The 20,521-nt window shown below is 40.6% G+C and overlaps 2 protein-coding genes across 2 annotated transcripts; both read right to left on the bottom strand.

Moving 5' to 3' along the window:
* Nucleotides 1-5,409: 5,409 nt before the first annotated feature.
* Nucleotides 5,410-7,396, bottom strand: LOC147336133 (uncharacterized). Its single transcript, XM_086285202.1, has 5 exons — nt 7,326-7,396; nt 6,512-7,177; nt 5,829-5,951; nt 5,712-5,734; nt 5,410-5,556 (listed from the first exon to the last, which is right to left on the bottom strand). The coding sequence occupies exons 1-5, from the start codon at nt 7,378-7,380 to the stop codon at nt 5,422-5,424; spliced, it is 1,002 nt and encodes a 333-aa protein (XP_086141328.1). The 5' UTR covers nt 7,381-7,396; the 3' UTR covers nt 5,410-5,421.
* Nucleotides 7,397-11,975: 4,579 nt separating this feature from the next.
* LOC147336132 (uncharacterized) lies at nt 11,976-13,856 on the bottom strand. Its single transcript, XM_086285198.1, has 6 exons — nt 13,814-13,856; nt 13,393-13,737; nt 12,970-13,302; nt 12,308-12,433; nt 12,191-12,213; nt 11,976-12,092 (listed from the first exon to the last, which is right to left on the bottom strand). Exons 1-6 carry the CDS (start codon nt 13,854-13,856, stop codon nt 11,976-11,978), a joined length of 987 nt encoding a protein of 328 aa, XP_086141324.1.
* Between the last annotated feature and the right edge of the window lie 6,665 nt (nt 13,857-20,521).

Raw genomic sequence — 20,521 nt, 5'->3', positions numbered from 1 at the left:
CTAGATCCGCCCCTGCACAGTTACCAGCTGTCAGCTACTTAGAAAAGGATCCTGGTGTTATTTGTCTCTTAGAAACAGTTCATAACTTCCCTTCAACTCATTCATGTCACCTAAAAGGTAAACCTGTTTCTCCATCACAACTCTGATGATTCAGTAAGGACATCTCCTGGTTTCATCTTCATGTTTCCCTCTCATCACATAACCAAACCGATATCATGACCAGCAGGTTTACAGCTGTGACTCCAGCCAACATCAGCTGATACTAGAAATTAATATTAAATAAATTCTAACAACAGCTGATCAAGCTTAAAAGTGCTGCTGTTGTTTACCGCGACATCTGCTGGTTTCCTCTTTCTGGCGCAAAGTGGGCAATAAACAAACAAGAGAGAAAAGCCGATCAGCTGATCATTGATCAGTTTCATGATTGAAGTAGAAACAGGAGAGGGAGGGGGGAGAATGAGAGAAGAAGAGGCAGCTGTGCAGCGTAAACACAGAATAAATCCAGCTTTGTGTCTTTTTCATTGCAGCTGAAGTCCGGGACAAACTGTATTCCTTTTCACCTCAATACGAAACGCATGATATTTTCTCTGAATACGAGACGGTTCCGTTTTTTACGGGATGGTTGGCAACTCTAATAATTAACCTTATGAACAAAATAAAGTTCAACATCAGTATCATAGCACCCACCCAGCTGTAAAGAAACTCCGTCATGCTAGCTAGCACGCAGTACGAAAAAGTCAGCATAACGAAAATAAACTCCACCTCAACTTGGTTTATATGTGACTCAGATACACTGCAGGTCATAACTTCTTACCTGAAGTTCAGTTCACCTGATACTCGGACCGGCGGCTGCTTCGGGTCTCTCCTCTTGCCTCCCTTTTCCTTCATCCACCTGCTGGCTTCCACCACTTGCTAATGTTATTGAAAATGTGGAAGCTCCGCGATAGCCACCACACGAAGTAACGAATAACGAGCCTACCTAAATCCCAGTAACGAGTAACGCGTTCCTGGTTTTGGCATAATAACTAGTTTCCGTGCTCGTTACCACAATAATAACGTAGTTACTGTAACGCGTTACTTAATAACGCGTTAGTCCCAACACTGGTCGTAAGCGCCTCCAAGCTCTTAACCATGCTGCCTTCAGTGAGCCCTTTCTGAGAAGTCGCACCTGTCGTTCCAATCCCAGCGGGCAGCCTTGTGGGAGTTTGAACAGCCGGTTCCGCTCTCTTAATTCTCCGATAAGCCAGGGCCAAGCCAGCTCCGATCAGCAAGAACCCTGTTATCATGGTTCCGAACAGGTAGATATCTTCAGCGTCGTCGATCGACAGTCCCGCCAGGCACACGATCCTCTGCCACCCGTCCATCGTGTATCCGGCAGGGAAAGTCCCTCCAGGGCACTCGGGTTCTCCCGAGCCCAGACTTCTCGTTAAAGGGTGTCAATAGCATTCAGAGACCAGTTGATCAAATCCATAATTCTCTTTTAGGTTTTAGACACAGACTGTGAGAGAGTGTTGCAGGGAAAGTAATACAAAAAAGACACGAGACTAGACAAGGACATAAGAACTAGCAGGGAAGATAAGGGAGAGGAGAAAAGTGCGTCCGCCTCCTCCGAGAGCCAAAGACTGATGATTTTTCACTGGAGATCTGCAGGCGGAAATTCTGGGAGCAGAAGACACTGAAGCATAGATAACTCCAGATCTACTCTGAAAAAACATGAAATATATATAGATACGTCACACATGTTCTGACTGCTTGGACAAAGAGAGACAACAGCTCATATTTTATTTTATGAGGTAAAGGGCCATTGGTCCTCATGTAGTTATAGTTCAAATAAAATGTCAACACTTTTATGCTTGAAATCCCCTGTCTGTAATAGCATAGCAGTAAGTCTATTTATTCCCAAATAGCTAACATATTGCACTATAAAGACAGTATTTACGTTGTTTTTGATTATGTACAAGGGCTGAAAACTATGACCACAAATCTGGCACAATGCTCACAACATTTTTCAAATTCTTAACTCTGAGGTTGCATTTCTCAAAATAGCTGATGCATGCAAACAGGAGAAAACAGGAATTTCTTTACAGCGATACTATTAAATTAAGTCAGCAGTGTAATGCATATGCATGTATAGATAGGTGGCAGTATATGTAGAAAGCAAAATCAAGAAAGCCAAAGAGCAGGCTGTAGGTGTGTTTGAGAGTCATAGAGACAAGGCGCAGGAAGGAGGGAGCTGAGCACACCAAGCCATCGAAGCTCGTGCAGCCAATGAATCTTCAGTTAACTCCTGCATGACAAAATATAGCACAAAAGAAAACAAAAGAGAGACACCTAGTGCCAGGATGATCTTGAGATAACCAAATGTGCAAAGAGGTGTAGCTCTCTCACAACCTTTAATTCATGTTTCAAAATGCCAATTTTCTTTGTATGAGAATAAACCATCACAATGATTGTAATACACTGTGTACTAGGGAATAATCGTTCACCTAACAAAGCAGGAAATATAAGCCCTGTCTTCCTGACAAGAAATTTAAAGCTTTACCCTCTTAAAATCTCAATTTCAAGAGATTAACTTGATTGACAGAGTCTGCAAAGACATTTAGAACAAAGCCTAACAGACACACAAAAGTCCACTATTCTGAGAAAGTTTCTAAAAACTTTGATGACTCCAGTTTCTATAATGTCAAGGAACCATGTTTGTTACTGCTGATGATTTATTCATCATCACTGAAATAAAGATTTTGAGTGATTTCAGGGATTTTGGAGACTAACTATAGTTTTTAGTTAAGTGTTTTGGTAAATGCACTTGGACCTCTTATTTAAAGGCTAAAACTAACACATTTATACTGAGTATAGTATATTTTGGATCTAATCATTGGTATATGCGGTTTGCATTTAGGTTGTAAGGTATCTAACTAGTGTGGAAAGAATAATATGAGCCTTTTAAAAAAAACTTTAGGGTATAAAACTTGCAGAATAAACAAAGGACAAAAGATACAAAAAACATTCATGCAATACTTGGCTGTCTTGTGGAGATCCATCAGATTCGGATGTTACTGTAAACAAAGATGTAGACAATCAGTGGTAGTTACTGTATATATTTGAAATGTCAACATATAGAATCAAAGCATTATGTACTATAAAGTAACATTTAGCCTTTCAGCTGGATAGATAAAGAGAGAGAGCGTTCAGTGTAAAGTATAATTTTACATACTTTTCAGGTCTTTTCCGTGATTCTTCCAATGTGCCCATGCAAGTAGAAGAGTCGTACGTTCTCGTACGATGCGTTCATCGGAGTGTGAATGTGTGTGAACTTGAGTTTAGTGTGATTGCGTGAATGAGGCATGTTGTGTAGAGCGTTTTGAGTACTCCAGGAGAGTAGAAAAGCGCTATATAAGAATCAGTCCATTTACCATAATGTTGTCATAATGTTGCTATCTAAGGTCATTTAGGATACCGCAGAACAGGCCAGGAGAAAACAGAATGACATTATGGGTAAATGGTTTAAATGCATGGTTCTCATAATCCAGAATTGTGAAGGCTTTTTTTACTCTACTGACTATATACTGCATTCACCTGCTTTTAGCACAGACAACAAATCAACCTCAGCAAACTGAGAGCCACAGATGCTGAGACATCCTGCTTAAACCACAAGGCATTTTTACTGTTAACAGCAAAGAGTCTATAAAAGTATCCTGCTTCTATAGTTAGAGTCAACAAGTAGAAATAACATGTCAAGACATATTTAGAAGACTTGACCTAATGTATGTTCACACCTTACACGTAATTACTGTGTGACAGAACCTGTTGGCTAACCTCACCAGCGCACAGAGGTTTAGGTGATTTCTTTTTCTTAGAAAAGGTCCACCCATTTGTGGTAAGTGCTTAAATTTGAGCTTCACTGCACCTAGCATTTGTTAGAAACTCTTTCAATAAGCAATGAATCAAATGTCATGAGTTACATTACTCTGATGAACCCTTGTCTTTTAAAAGTTCTGAATAGGATAAATAGTAATCTGTAACATATTGCATATCAAAAGTAACCCTCCTGAAACCTATTATTAAACGTGAACCCAAAACACAATAAATGGCCTGCATTTGTATAGCGCTTTTCTAGTCCATAGGACCCCAAAGCGCTTTACACTACATTCAGTCATTCACCCATTCACACACTGGTGATAGCAAGCTACATTGTAGCCACAGCTGCCCTGGGGCGCACTGACAATAACTGGATACACATGTAGAAACACATGTTTCTGCACATGTAGAAATCATGGAGATTGTGCAAACAGCTGTCACCATCCTTGTATCTTCTTCTGTGGTTCCCTATTACACACCCTCCTCTTTTCTTTTTTCTTTTTTGAGGGTTTGTTTCTTGTGTTTTTACTTCCTGGCTTTGTTCTTTGGGTTCCCTTTTAAGGTCTATTTTATAAAGAAAGTTTAACATGGACTGCATCTTTTGCTAATCTGCTTTCATAATTGTAACAGGTTACTTAAAATTCCAAGGAAACTCACCAATGAAATTGTACCATAATATAATCTTTTATGATTAGCTGATAAGGTCTGTGGCCCATTAGCCACTACTACCCAAGACTCTGTGAAACCAGCCATTTCAAGATGCTTGTCTAAGTGTGGTTGTATATAGACCACTAATTTGCACCTCCTCTTGCATGTTGAAGTGTCCTTAGAGAAGATACTTATCCTCAGTACCCCCAGGTTGTTTGTACACTTTACTTAAAAGGTCATTTTTAAATCAGGTCTCATGTTTGCCGCCTGCCTTGTGGAGTTCATTTGTCATTACAATACAATGTTAGGCCAGTATAACATTATGATGAAGTGCTTTCTTGCATGGCTCTCATAAACCACACATCAGAGTGCTTTTTTTTTGTTTTTACATGAGACAACAAATCAACCTGTGAAATACTGATGCTACAACATCCTGGTGAAACCACAGAGTATATTTTACTGTTAACTCCAAAGAGACTATAGAACAGCATCTCTTCTTTTTGATGGTACACATCAGCAAGAGGAAAGATGCTTCTCTGTGTAGCAAACAGAAAAATAACCCACCAAGAGTTGCTCATAATGAGTTTGACCTGGTATTTAGTAGATGTTATGCCAGTTAAGCAGCACTGAAAGATGGTTGGCTAATTTTGCATGCAGTGTGTTGAGGGGGCAGAATGCACAGCTGTGAATGTGAATCTTCTCTTTCAAATGTTGAGCTTGGTTGTTGACATGCATCATCATCATTCTGTGTTGAAACAGCATTGGTCACTTCATGCAAACCCCCCAAATACATTTTCAAAGAGCTTTTATTAATAAAGGGTAAACCTGTCATTTATACAATTTCAAACAAATTTAAAGTACATTCTTCTGAAACCTCCAGAGCAACTTAAATAAAGACAGTTTTGGTCCACTTCTTCACCTCTGTTCCTTCACACTGGAGTATACACACTCACTCTGGGTTTGATCTGTTTTTTTTCTTGATCTGTTAGTCTTGTGGTTGCGCAAAGCAGCGTAATGAAGGTTTTCTTTGTATTCGCTGTCTTGATGTAACTGGTGATAAAAAAAAAGAAAAAATGGTCCACCATTATTGTATAAGACGTTATAAGAAATTATTGTATAAAGAGCTAAACTGCAGCAGCTTACAGGAGAGAAAGAATAAAGATGCTATGCTATTATTAGTTTTTATAGTAGAAAACGATTCCTACCTCTGTGCAAGCTGTAGAAGTTTCTGAAGGTGTTACAAAAGAAATTAAAACATTATTTAGATTTCAATGGAACAGGATGATCAAAACTTAATGTTGCCTTAAAAGTGTAACACTTACCTGCGCACCGCCTGTGCTGTTTGCTCAGTTTGTACAACTTGAATGCCAGAAAACCAGTGAGGATGGCAGTTAATGCCAAGGCTCCACTGAAGAAATGCACCAAGAGAAGAGATTCTGCTTTTTCTGCAGAGAGCAACAAATATGACAGTGCTTTTAGCCTTTTTTTTTTCTGGTTTAGGAAAAAAAGACTTTGACTACGTTCAAACAGTACTAAAATGCCTGTTTCTACTGGTTGATAGTGGTTGTTGCAAATTGCTGGTCTTAATCATGATTATCACAAAAAGACACCAAATTAAAGAAATTTACTTTAGGCTGATATAGGACAGAATTCCAAAGTATCCATGAAAATGCATTTTACAATTATCTCCAGCTAATATGGATGCAGCAAGTCGGTGAAGTGGTCAGCAGTTATGCCTCACAGCAAGAAATGTAAACCTGCTGATAAACAGGAACCTTTCTGTCTGCAACAGAAAGGTTTATATGTTCTTCCTGAACCTGTATGTTTTCCTTTGGTTTCTCCAGCATCCTCACACAATTCATTTTTAATGGTCAGATAAGAAAGGCTAACAGCAGCCTGAGTTGGAAAATATGTTTATGAAAAATCATTATTCTTGATGGGTTGTACGTATTATATCTAGATCTACTTTTATGCTTTAAGGAATTAATCCTACAAAGTTACTTACCCTTCACTGCAGTCCCACTTCCATACAGTATGTGTCCACATGAGGCCACAGCGCAATAGTGCTGAGAAAGATTCAGGCTCTTCATCGGCAAGTTGTACACACAGGTGCTACCTTGTGTGTTGGGTTTCCTCTCACAGGGATCGTTCCTGCTTCCATTGGTGTAAATGATTCCTGGAAGACTTGCTTCAGACTTTCTGAACCAGTAAACACTGTGTTCTCCATCACAGGTCCCAGGTTGTACTATACAGTTCAGAACCATAGAGTGCACTGGCTGTAGGGTTTCAGATGACAACTGGTAGACTAAAGCTCGGATGTTCTGATCCGAACCCTTTACACTGACAATTGTGCCTTCACAAAATTTAAAGTCATATAAATTGCTCATTACGCAGTAGTAAGTAGCTGAGTCTGAAGTTCTCAAATCTGATATCTTCAGTAAGTTTCCAGTACCCAGTGAAAAACGGGAAATGTTGAACGGATCCTGAAAAGTACCATTACGACTGTGCTTGTAGTATTTAGACATCAGCTGTGGTCTATTTCCTAAAGTTTGCTTATACCAGTAAAGCATCACTGCTGATTTGTCTTCACATTGGCATTCAAAAGTCAGAGTTTCCCCAACATGGGCTGGTTTAAAATGTAATGCTGTATTTTTCAAGAGCGTTGTATGAGCTGAGGAGAAAATGAGGACACAAATCACATAAATGTGAAAATAAATGTAATATATATCCAAAATATGCATCTTCCACCATAAGAATGCAACAAGCAAACATGTTGGTTTTAGGTTAAAATGAACAAGAAGGTACAAAGCACAACTTACCCATATTTGCCACGAACAGACAGATGAAATACAAAGCACAGGTTGGAGGTGTCATCTTGCTTCAAATGCTGTGAGGAATGAACACAATCTGTATACGTTTTCCACTCTTCACAGAGAAGACTGTGTCTGATTGGCCAGTCAGTCTGAAGGTCCTATTTTGGAAACAGTCAAAATAAACTCTCTCCTTAGCAATAGATTGCATGGTTTATATATTTATACAATTCAATATCTATTTGAAATTCCAACAATATTTATATTAAGTCAATTAACTATGATTACATGTATAAAATATAAAACTTTATAAAGTTATATCCAACTTCATCAAAGCTTCAAAAGGTAAGTTTTTGTAATTAAACAAAACTATAGCGTTTAACTTTGTTATAACCCACAAATGAAGAAGAAATGAGGATTTACTTCCCTGCTTGGTAATATTAGTACAGTCCAGCAGCGGGACAAGCAGTGTTTTCACTGAATTGGCATTGTTAGCAGTGTAACTTAAATTTTTACACTTTGTAAAGTTATTCGGTGGATTAGATTAAACCTTCAGGTCAGGGAATATGTTTGACAGCTCTGCACTAGAATAAGAATCACATATGGAAAAGAAATAGTAAAAACTTACATGATTTACTCATGAAAGTGGCCACTTTGTCATTACTTTCATATATTGTTTTAGTAAGTATCCAAAACATACAAGTTTCATTATATAATTTTTCAGGGGATCTTATATCTGTTTTCACTCTCGTATGCTTTTCATACAAGTTTCACACAAGGCAGATACAAACTTTATAAGATTTATATATATCTTTTCCATATGGTACCACATACCACACAATATACCACAATATCACAGTGGCCCATAGCGAGGGTGGGAGTAGGAGTCAATGCAACTACTGTTGGTTTGATTAGCTTAGCAGCATCAGAAATGTTCATGATTCAAGTGCAAATTTCTGAAGTAGTTTAGGACATGAATGTCTGTTTTCAAAAAATTAGTCACCTTCATTTTTCAATGGACACATTTGAGTTGGTTATGTGTACACATGATTGAAATGAGACAACTGACATCTGACCCATTTGGATAATCTCAAGAAGCCAGTGCACAATTCAAGCAACATATAACTTATAACTAACTGCCATCAGTGATTGCATTGGTAAGGGAACGCCTAAGACTGTTCACTGGTTGATAGACATCAACAGTATGATGTCTGTGATGCCCAACTCTTGGTTTTATTTCATCACTTTATAAACCACTTCACTATAAATTATGTTAAACAGTATCAAGTACATTTAGTGATTAAAACACTGCAAAGTGTTTGCCAAAGTAAATGAAGGAGCGCTTCAGCTCATGGAAAGCTGAATGTAACATGGTATTCGCTTCAATACTGCATCTCCCACTGCATTAAACATGAACGTGCTACTCCGTTCAGACATTTTCTAAACAGGGTTGTTGCCACTAATGAGGTAACACGCAATACACAAAATGGCTTCTCTTGACTCTTCTGTCTGAACTTGAGCACACTGTGGCCTAGAAGCCACAGGCCAGCCTTCCTGTACACAAGATACGTCTCAAGTTTCCACCAGTGGAAACCTGTTCTCACCTTATTCACCACAGGACTCAAAACAAAAGTCAACTGCTATGCGCTGGCTACTTTAAAGGTTGCACCCTCCACTCAAGTCACTGGTTACACGGGAGTATTAATAGATCAGATGGGTTTTTTGTGTTCGTCTTTGTCAGCATCTATTTCTCACCATTACATTACCTTGTTTCTACTCAGTGGTTTTGTTTGGTTTTGCTTTTTTTAACCGTAGTAAACAAACTGTACACTAATTTCTTTGTGTTGTGTCATAACTTTTGCAAAGTGTAAAGCCTCCTGTGGTCGTGGGCGACTGTTTTCACACATTTATTCCTGTTCACACTTCACCAACTACATTTAAGGTGTAGTTGAAAAATACTTTCACCACTGCATTTCATGCTGTTTTGGTTTTGCTTCCTGGAGTTTTGAGATATGCATCTATAAGAGACATCATATTTTAAGATGGTCAAAACTTTGTAAAATTGCATTAGATCTTCCACACAGCTACAGTGGGGCATAAAAGTACTTAGTCAGCCATCAATTGTGCAAGTTCTCCCACATAAAAAGATGAGCGAGGCCTGTAATTTTCATCATAGATATCCCTCAACTATGAGAGACAGAATTAGAAAGAAAAACCCTCAGAAAATCACATTGTCTAATTTTTAAAGAATTTATTTGCAAATCAGGGTGGAAAATAAGTATTTGCTCAATAACAAGACTTAATGTCAGTACTTTATTACAAACCATTCAAATGTTTAAACGTTTTCTTTAAGTCTTCAGAAGGTTTTCACACATTGTTGCTGGTATTTTGGCCCATTCGTCCATGCAGATCTCCTCTAGAGCAGTAATGTTTTGGGGCTGTCACTGGGCTAGACGGACTTTCAACTCCCTCCAAAGATTTTTTATGGGGTTGAGATCTGGAGACTGACTAGGCAACTCCAGGACCTTAAAATGCTTCTTATGAAGCGACTCCTTTGTTACCCGTGCGTTGTGTTTGGGATCACTGTCATGCTGAAAGACCCAGCCATGTTTCATCTTCAATGCTCTTGCTGTTGGAAGGAGGTTTTCAATCAAAATCTGACGATACATGGCCCCCTTCATTCTTTCCTTTACATGGATCAGTCATCCTGGTCCCTTTACAGAAAAACAGCCCAAAGCATGATGTTTCCACCCCCATGCTTCACAGTAGGTATGGTGTTCTTTGGATGCAACTCAGCATTCTTTCTCCTCCAAACATGTAGAGTTTTTACCAAAAAGTTCTATTTTGGTTTCATCTGACCATATGACATTTTCCCCATCCTTTTCTCGATCATCCAAATGCTCTACAGCAAACTTCACACAGGCCTGGACATGTACTGGCTTACGCTGGGGGACACAACTGGCACTGCAGGATTTGAGTCCCTGGTGGCGTAGCGTGTTATTGATAGAAGCTTTTGTTACTTTAGCCTCAGCTCTCAGCGCGTCATTCACAAAGTCCCCCCATGTGGTTCTGAGATTTTTGCTCACTGTTCTTGTGATTATTTTGACCCCATGGGGTGAGATCTTGCGTGAAGGAAATAATGGAAATAATTAGGTTGCTATAATAACATGTTACCATATGTTGCAAGTGCACTCCAGGCCAGCTACCTGTTAACCAGACTGTTGACAGCTAGCCAAGTGACCTTTTCAGTTTCAGCTGACTGCAGGTTTCCCCAACTTCATAAACAGATCATGAAACTGATGTCATTGTTAGTCAGTGGTGCCAGTTTCAGTCATTATGCAAATGTACTGTTTTTACGGTTGGGAAAATCTGCAGTCAGCTGAGACTGAAGAGGTCAAGTGGATGAGTGATGAAACATTTCTCTCATGGCTACGTCCAGATGAACAGAAATAACTTTTTGGGATTTTGTTACCTGGATGATTGAGCATGCATCAAGACATCTGACTTGTATAGTTAAGTTATAATTCTTTTCATAGCTATCGTATCTTCATCTCCTGAAATACAAAAACTTAATCAAAATTACGTTTTGAAAATGTAAAATAGATGGATAAAATTTACAGAATGTTTGAGCCCTCAGACAGACTGCAAATCAACTTTGTGTCAATGATTCCCACAAAGACGACAGTTTACTGTGTTAGCATCCCATCTGAGTGGGGTTTGAAAGTTTTTGTCCTTCTGTGGGAGATGTGACCAAGAATCTGTCGTATTACTAATGATAGCCTGTGCTGTCTGACCTGTACGTTCTTAAAACTATGATGGCAACTTTTCAAACAAATTTTTTACACTAAGGTCTGGACCCTCCTCTTTTGGAGTGCCCATTTTAAAGCACACTTTTGGAGGAGAGATGTAAAATGAATAATAGAAAATAGTTTGTTTTTGTGGACAATGTATCAATCACGTGAGAATAAGTGTGATAACTGCCTATGAGTGGCTTTTTATTTGAAAAGTCAGTAATGAGTGTGCAGTTTATACAGATGTGTTTTCAGGAGCTGAGCTTCACAACCTATTTCTGTCTCTCAGTAATATTGGTATTTGAATGTAACAGTGCAAAGAAGAGCATTTGCCCAACACAGGCAATAATTGCCACGTATGTATTAAAGTTATTTTTTATAGCGAGCAAAGTGGTTTGTAGAGTCACAGCAAACAATTCCACACGTTCACATCTCAGTCACCCACAAAAAGAAAGGTAGCACAGCATTCTTCAGGACAATTTGTGAAATGGAAAGACTTTCATCCAAAAGTAGCATTATTTTAAAACAGTAGATTTTGTTTCTACAGTGCAATGTACAGTAAATAACTGAAGAGAAATACATTCTGTTAGTGGTAAGCAGGGTTTTAAATATGACATTCCATGGAAATCATGCTGGTTTTTGAATCTTAAGTATATAAAAATATAGTTTAGGTGAAGTTGCCGAAATGTACTAAGCTTCAGTGACTGAGAAAGATCTCCAATCAGGAAGAACCTGCAGAAACTCTTAAAGGCGCAAGAAACAAACAAAACAAAATCCAGCAACCACCATGAGCGTTGCAAGACATCCCTTAGCCATTATTTATCATAGCTTGGTCGTATTCCCATGATGAAACTTTGATGTTCAGTTGTCAGGGTTTGAGTGTAGAGTAAATTACAGTGTCTCTATTGGCTTTTACTGTAGGTTGTCTGGGCCTGATACTACTGTGAGCCAAACCCACAGATGTATAGACGACTGTATCACCAGTCTGTGAACAAAGGAAATTCCAATAAAATAATCTATTGCTGTTTGATGACTGGGATAGGCCATCATGGGGTGGATGGATGGATTAAGACAAACTCTCACCTGATCGCCTTCATCGGCCGCTTCTGTGAAAAACAAAAGCATTAAAAGATACCAATAGTTAGTAGTTACTGCAGAATAACAGAATGTGGATATCGTCCTGCATAACTGTTTACACACCTGCAGATTTTTTCATTCTTGTCTTGCAAAATGTCACTACAAGGAGGAGCGTCACAGTTCCAAGAACCATGTTTGACAGCATCAGTGCAATAACGGTCGGACTCAGTGATATGCTTCCAGTATCTGCTGTAAACATGATACATGATTTAACATTTAAAATTTGATTTAGAGAAAGCTAATTGTGACAAATTGGATTTTTGTAAGTTTAGCTACTTACTCTGACCACAGGCATTTCTTTTTCTACACAAATGAGCCAAATTCAAACAGCAGAGAAACAGATAAAAATGAATAAATAAATAAAGTAAACACCATATTTAGAATTCCTTTTATAACGTTCTCTGTGATAACCTGTTGGCAAGTGAAAACCTTATCTCATCTCTGATCTCTTCAAAGCTACCACATTTCTTTGACAAACACTTATCTCGGAGAGGAGGATCTGCCACTTGACTGAGCGGTTTGTGGGGTTTGGGGGTATTGGTATTTTTAAAGGGTTTAATTTGATCTGACATTCTGATAAAAAGGACAAATCTGGCAAAGTTTCACAGACTTGTTGTCTTTGGATCTAATCTACTGGAAACTACACTTTAAAGAAACACATTTAAAAACTGTTGAACCTTAAAGTGGAAGCCTTAAAAAGTTGAAAAAAGCACTGTGTGTCTTACCATTATTGACTGTTGTCCCATTTCCAAGCAGTATTTGTCCACATGCATTGACAGCACAGTAGTAGACCCCAGCATCATCCCGGCTCCTGACGACAAAGTTGTACTCGCAGGTAGTTCGTCCTCTGTCAGTTCTCTGGGAGATGTTGTTCTTCTTGTCAGAGCAATAAATCATCTCTGGAGCAGAACGATCCGAGTTTTTCAGCCACATGAAACTAGTGAGTTCTGCTGTGCATTGAGCAGAGTGAACAGAACAGCTGAGAGTCACAGAGTCTCCGGACCTCACTGACTTTGATTCTGGCTGCTGGACGACAGAGTCGCTGATTGTCTTTGCACCTTGGAAAACAAACCATTTGGAGTGAGATTGTTAGCACTGTGTTCACATTCAATTGAAATTATTTGAAATGCAAACATGTCCAAACATACCTGTCAACATCAGAAATGTTCCTGACCCAAACTGAACCTCACTTATGTGTAAGACTCCACAGAAGTATGTTCCAACATCTTCCCATGATGTTTTATTTATGGTCAGATGATTGTTAGTCATGTCAAATTTAACTGAAGAACGGTTAACAAATTCATCACTGAACTCTCTCACATTATACTGAGAATTAGTTTTTACCACCAGCTGTAGTTTCCTCCCTGTAGTCACCTTGTACCACAAGGTTTTCTTTGATGCGCTCTTTATGAAGCATTTAATAGTAGCTGAGTCGCCAATCTTCACTGTTTTCAAAGATTCAGGCTGAGAGACGTCACTTAACTGTGCTGCACCTGAAATAATTCAGACAGACTCAGTTTCACACAAATGAAGATCAAAAGTTTACACAAGTAAATTTCTTTTACTTACATAATGAGCAGATCAGGAAAACGTTCACAAAGAACATCTTCATCTTGTCTCCTTCTTCAGTACAGCAGTCCACACTTAATGAAGCAGCAGTATACTTCTCAGATTTAAAAACGCCAGCTTGTCCTACATTTTGCCACATCTGACAGGTCTGATTGGTTCATCACCATCACACTGCAAAACATGATTGGCTCTGTCGAGTAACGTGGCGTAATGAGAGAGATTTAGGTCCCCCTGGCCGCCCCCTGCCATCAAAGCTGAGGGGGTAAAAGGACTTGACATTCAGCCTTGTGTGTTAAAAAAGATCAGAGTGCTAAAACAGAACTTTTTCCTACAGTTTTTTGATCATCTTCATTCGTAATCAAAGACAAATCACAAATGTAAGTGATCAATATGCAGAGAAATGCAGTTTGAGTTTTGGAAATGTCTGTTCTAATGTTTAGAGTTTTGTGTGTAGACATGAGCCATAATCAACCTTTTGTATTCATCTGTTGGACTGAGAAGATAAGAACTGTGTCACCAACCCATCATTATACTTTTGAACGAGTGTCAAACACAGGTTGATGGTTCATGTGGTTTTTCCGGGATTGTATTGAGTAAATTGTGATTGAAAAACACAGTTTTAAAGAGAAAAAGTATTTGGATTAAAAGTGAATTTACTAATGAAATCTAAAATGAATGAAACTTGAAGTGAAGAATGATACGGTGTGGCGGAAGATCAGTTGACCTGATTGATTGACTATATATTAGAGAGAGAGAGAGAAGTGGCGAGTCAGCACTTGACAAAGTCTCAACTGGGATGGATGGAGGTGTTGTGGGTCAGTTCTCAGCGGTCCTGTGAGATTAACAGCAGAGTCCAGCCGAGATGCAAAGAGGTAGCAGACTGCCCACAATCTGGACTTCCTGTGATGTCAATAATCCAGTCATTCATAACACAAAGAAAATCCAGGCATATCTTGAGTATTTTTGAGTATTTTTACTGAGCACATTACATACTCCAGCTGTGGTTTGTGTATACTGAGGCGTAATAAAGCATTTGATTTTTTTCCCCATGTTTTTTACACTTAATGTTTCAGTTTGTACTTAACTGTGCTGCACCTGAAATGCGATCCACATTCGTATATACGCAGTTAATCAAGTGGTTGGCAGGCTATGACAGCGTCCTTATGTGCCGACACCGGTGTTTTAGCTAGCAAAGCGGTGTAGCTGATGTGGAGTGAAGCCACGTTAATGACAATGTGTACAACCATTGGAGATGTGAGCAGGACAGACGGAAATTGACGGAAAAATTGTGGACTTTATACCAGTTTTTAAATTGTGTTGATAGACCACGTAAAACCAGAGTTATGATAAAAATATGCAATGTTTTGTTTTCTTCCTGAATACTATCGTTGTTTATATTTACTGCAGGAAGAAACGGTAAAAATGGCGTTTTATAAGGAAAATGCTCGAAAGCGCTCTCCACCCGTGAGCAAAAACAAAACCGAAAAAACCCGACCCTTTCCTATTGGTGGAAAAATGTACCATGTTGACCAATCAAAAAATGATATGGCAACATGGCATTTAGTTGTTTAGGAAGGGGGAAGTTTTAGGAGTGACGGCGGTGTTTTGAGATGTGAGAGATTTGCGACGTTTAGCGCAAATCTTGTGTAGTTAGTGTGTAGTGTAGTCAATAGTTTTGTTGTGTGTGTCAGAACAATGAGGCGACTGCTGAATGTTACAGGTGTTACAGGAGTGATGCATCTCCTGTTATCAGGCCTGCAGGTATCAGGCTGTTGTTCTCCTTTATCTCATAGTGGACAGAAATTATTTTTGGAGTGGCACAAATAATTTGTGTGGCAGCAAATTTGATGCAGAACACCTGATTGTTCTGTAAATAGTTTGAAATGTTTATTTAAAAAAATGCCTTGGCTGCATTTTCAGGTAAACAGCTGCAAAACACTTTGTTTGCATAACTCAGTTACTTTTTTGAAGAAGTAACTATAGAATTAATTGCCCAACATTGGTCATTATATACTGTATTTTGCAGACAGAGAGTTACAGGAATCTCTCCCAGACCACAGACTCATAGTACAAGTCATATATATGTATATATATATATATATTTTTTTTTTTTAGGGGTGCAACGATACACAAAATTCACGGTTCGGTTCGATACTTTGGTGTCACGGTTCGATATTTTTTCGATACAAAAAAGAATGTTCATGCCTTTTTAATTTGTCATTTATTAAAATTATAAATATATATTTTAACTCAAAGGTACAGTTTTTAAATTTAATGTTGCTGACACAACAAAGTAATAAAAAATAAATAAATCTATCTGATCGAGAAATCACTCATGTTTGGAAAAGAGAGTTTATTACAGAGAAATGGCTCTTTCCAAAATAAAAGCTATACTATACGCTTCTTCTGGGCTATATTCTCAGCAGCATATTAAACATATCAGGTCCCCATAAGGAGAATCATGTGCTAACGGCTGTCTAAATGACTCGGGTAAAGTTTGTAGCATGCGTGCTTGTTGTTTTTGTCTGCTTCCACTTGTCTTTGCACTAGGATGATGTCGGAGTAAATGTGCAGTCATATTCGTTTTGTTCCCTCTAGTGCTGTCAGCGTTAATCTCGTTGAAATGACGTTAACGCCACAACACGGCAAATCTCTGTTAACGAGCTACCGCGGATCGCCCCATGCGTGGGGCTGGATGGCGTCAACACGTTAATGAGCTAACTGCGCTAACGCAGTAGTTCCCACCAATGTAATTGAGCATTGCGTGGCACATCCAACATACTGTTTTACTTTTGTCCATGACCCGCTTACCTTCAGGGTCATACGTCACATGAAAACCAAAATAGTTCCAAACGCCAGATCTGAATCAGGGTGGGGGAGGTTCAATTTGCCATGTTGGAAGGAGAGCTTAACTTCTGTCTCGCTAGCTTGCCCTGCGCTCAGTGAATCTGCGTTCGACTACTCCGCCTAGGCTGCACTGTCGAGCGCAGATCCACTGAGCGCTCAACACAGACAGCATCATCAGAAGAAAAGTTGATAAAATAAATTAAAAATTTTGTATTGTTTGATACATATGCGTACCGAACCGAAAGCACTGTATCGAACGGTTCAATATCGATACGAGTATCGTTGCACCCCTAATATATATATATATATATATATATATATATATATATATCCTATTTCAGGTCAGTTCCTCTCGCACTCAACGATCTTTCTCCTATCGCACTTGGGGCTATGTACCCAATCTGTTAGTGCAGCACTACGGACAATACCTACAACCACGATTACCGACACTAACAAGCTGATCTACAATACGGCAGCAGTGATCAGTGAGATGCTTGGGTACAAGTTGAACAGCCACAAGGGGCAGTACCCTCCATGGAGAAGGAGGCTAGAGGGCAAGATCAAAGTAGCACGGAGGGAGGTTAGCCAACTAACGGAGTTGCAGAGAGGTGCGACAAAGAAGGTGCATAAGAAATACAGCAAGCTGTCCATACCTGAGGCCTTGGAAACTGCCAAGCAAAGACTCACAGCCTTGGCCAGCCGCTTGAGGAGGTACACCAGGGAGATAGAAGGCAGGGGAATAAACCAGCTGTTCTCCACAGAACCAGCAAAGGTGTACTCTCAGTGGCAAGGGAACAATAATAATAAGAGAACAGCACCACCAAGGCTGGAGACGGAGCAATACTGGAAGAGCATATGGGAGAAGGACGCAACCCATAACGGCAATGCTCAGCGGCTAGTGGATCTGAGGGCAGACCACAGCGACCTCCCTGAACAGGGTCCAGTAACCATCACAGTGGCAGATATCCAAGAAAGGGTCTCCAGTATGAAGAGTTGGACAGCACCAGGGCCCGACATGGTTCACGCCTACTGGCTAAAGAAGCTGACTGCACTCCACGAGCGTCTGGCAGCACAAATGAACCAGCTGCTAGTTAACGAGAGACACCCGGAATGGCTAACCGAAGGTCGGACGGTCCTGATCCCCAAGGACCCCAAGAAGGGACCGGTCCCCTCCAACTACCGACCAATAACCTGCCTCAGTACTACATGGAAGCTCCTGTCAGGCATCATATCGGCTAAGATGAACAGGCACATGGGTCAATACATGAGCGGGACACAGAAAGGAATTGGCAAAAATACCACAGGCGCAAAACACCAGTTACTGGTAGACAGAACAGTCAGCCGAGACTGCAAGACCAGACTGACCAACCTGTGCACTGCCTGGATTGATTACAAGAAGGCCTATGACTCAATGTCCCACAGCTGGATACTGGAATGCCTAGAATTGTACAAGATCAACAGGACCCTAAGAGCTCAATGGGGATGTGGCGTACAACACTAGAGGCCAACTCCAAGCCCATAGCACAAGTCACCATCAAGTGCGGGATCTACCAAGGAGATGCTCTGTCCCCACTGCTGTTCTGCATAGGCCTGAACCCCCTCAGTGAGATCATTAACAAGACTGGCTACGGATACCGACTACGGAACGAAGCAGTTGTCAGCCACCTCCTGTACATGGATGACATCAAGCTGTATGCCAAGAGTGAACGAGACATTGATTCACTGATCCACACTACCAGGCTATACAGCAATGACATTGGAATGTCGTTCGGACTGGAGAAGTGTAGTCGGATGGTAACAAAGAGAGGGAAGGTAGTCAGAACTGAGGGGATTGAACTACCAGAAGGCAACATTGCAGACATAGAGGACAGTTACAAGTACCTGGGGATCCCGCAGGCAACTGGGAACCATGAAGAGGCCGCTAGAAAGGCTGCAACCACCAAGTACCTGCAGAGGGTCAGGCAAGTCCTGAGGAGTCAGCTGAATGGTAAGAACAAGATCCGGTCCATCAACACGTACACACTGCCCGTGATCAGGTACCCTGCTGGGGTAATAGGCTGGCCAAAGGAGGAAATAGAAGCCACTGACATAAAGACAAGAAAGCTCCTTACCATGCATGGAGGGTTTCACCCCAAGGCAGCACCCTGAGGCTGTACGCTAAGCGGAAGGAAGGGGGCCGGGGACTGGTGAGTGTCAGCACCACAGTCCAGGATGAGACAACGAACATCCAAGAATACATTGGGAAGATGGCCCCAACTGACCGAGTGCTCAGTGAATACCTCAGGCAGCAGAAACCCAAGAAAGAGGAGGGAGACGAGGAACCATCATGGAAGGACAGGCCCCTGCACGGTATGTACCACCGGCAGATAGAGGAGGTGACTGATATCCAGAAATCCTACCAGTGGCTGGACAAAGCTGGACTGAAAGACAGCACAGAGGCACTAATCATGGCAGCACAAGAACAAGCTCTGAGTACAAGATCCATAGAGGCTGGGGTCTATCACACCAGGCAAGACCCCAGGTGCAGGCTGTGTAAAGATGCCCCAGAGACAATCCAGCACATAACAGCAGGGTGCAAGATGCTAGCAGGCAAGGCATACATGGAACGCCATAACCAGGTGGCCGCCATAGTGTACAGGAACATCTGTGCCGAGTATAACCTGGAAGTCCCGAGGTCAAAATGGGTGATGCCCCCAAGGGTGGTGGAGAATGACCGAGCTAAGATCCTGTGGGACTTCCAGATACAGACGGAAAAAATGGTGGTGGCTAACCAACTGGACATAGTGGTGGTAGACAAACAGAAGAAGACGGCCGTAGTGATCGATGTAGCGGTTCCGAATGACAGCAATATCAGGAAGAAGGAACACGAGAAGCTGGAGAAATACCAAGGGCTCAGAGAAGAGCTCGAGAGGATGTGGAGGGTGAAGGTAACGGTGGTCCCCGTGGTAATCGGAGCACTAGGTGCGGTGACTCCCAAGCTAGGCGAGTGGCTCCAGCAGATCCCGGGAATAACATCGGAGATCTCTGTCCAGAAGAGCGCAGTCCTGGGAACAGCTAAGATACTGCGCAGGACCCTCAAGCTCCCAGGCCTCTGGTAGAGGACCCGAGCTTGAAGGATAAACCGCCCGCAGGGGCGTGCTGGGTGTTTTATATATGAAGAAAGACAGTTGGGTTTTCAAAATTGGAGTTTCATGTAAGTGGGCTAAAGCAGTTAATTAAAAGTAGTCTAACATAAATGTAAATGCTGTAATTTGATTATTTTAATAAACCATGTAACTTGGATGGATTCGATGCTGCCGTGACCACAGTGTACACGTCTAATGTTGCTCACAGTGGTCCAAGAGACCGCTCAGGGAGTTTGTGTGTTTGCTCAGACACATGAAAAATTAGAGGGAACATTTCTGAACATTGCCCCCCACCCCCCAATTTCCTGATTTCTAATGTTTTTATTTTGTCAAATTTAAATTTACGAGATCATGAGACGAATTTAAATGTTTGACTTATGTTTAACTTATTGCATGTAATCTTTATAAGTAAAGATTACATGCAATTTCTAAATGATCGTGTTTATTATCAGGGCAAAAAACCCTACATGACCCTGTGTGAAAAGGTGATTACCCCTAAACCTAACAACTGGTTGGGGAACCCTTAACAGCAACAACTGTATTTATGTGATAACTGGCTGTCATGGTCCTGAGGCTGACTCAGTGTTTGTTTTTTGATTATTAGTATTGTTTGTGTCTGTGAATATCTGGTTGTATTTTAGTGATTTTTTTCTTTGTTTCTTTGCCTGTCCTGTGTTACATGTTTCTCGTCTAGTCTCCTCCGTGCCTCCTGGTAAAGTCTGTGTCTCCATGCCTA

Source organism: Aulonocara sp. 'chitande type north' Nkhata Bay, linkage group LG3 (genome assembly GCF_057382095.1).
Source record: "Aulonocara sp. 'chitande type north' Nkhata Bay isolate Kocher_YH1m ecotype deep benthic linkage group LG3, A_spYH_male_GT1.1, whole genome shotgun sequence".
NCBI lineage: Eukaryota > Metazoa > Chordata > Actinopteri > Cichliformes > Cichlidae > Aulonocara > Aulonocara sp. 'chitande type north' Nkhata Bay.
Note: the sequence above shows the minus strand (reverse complement) of the source record. Positions and strands in the feature narration are given on the sequence as shown.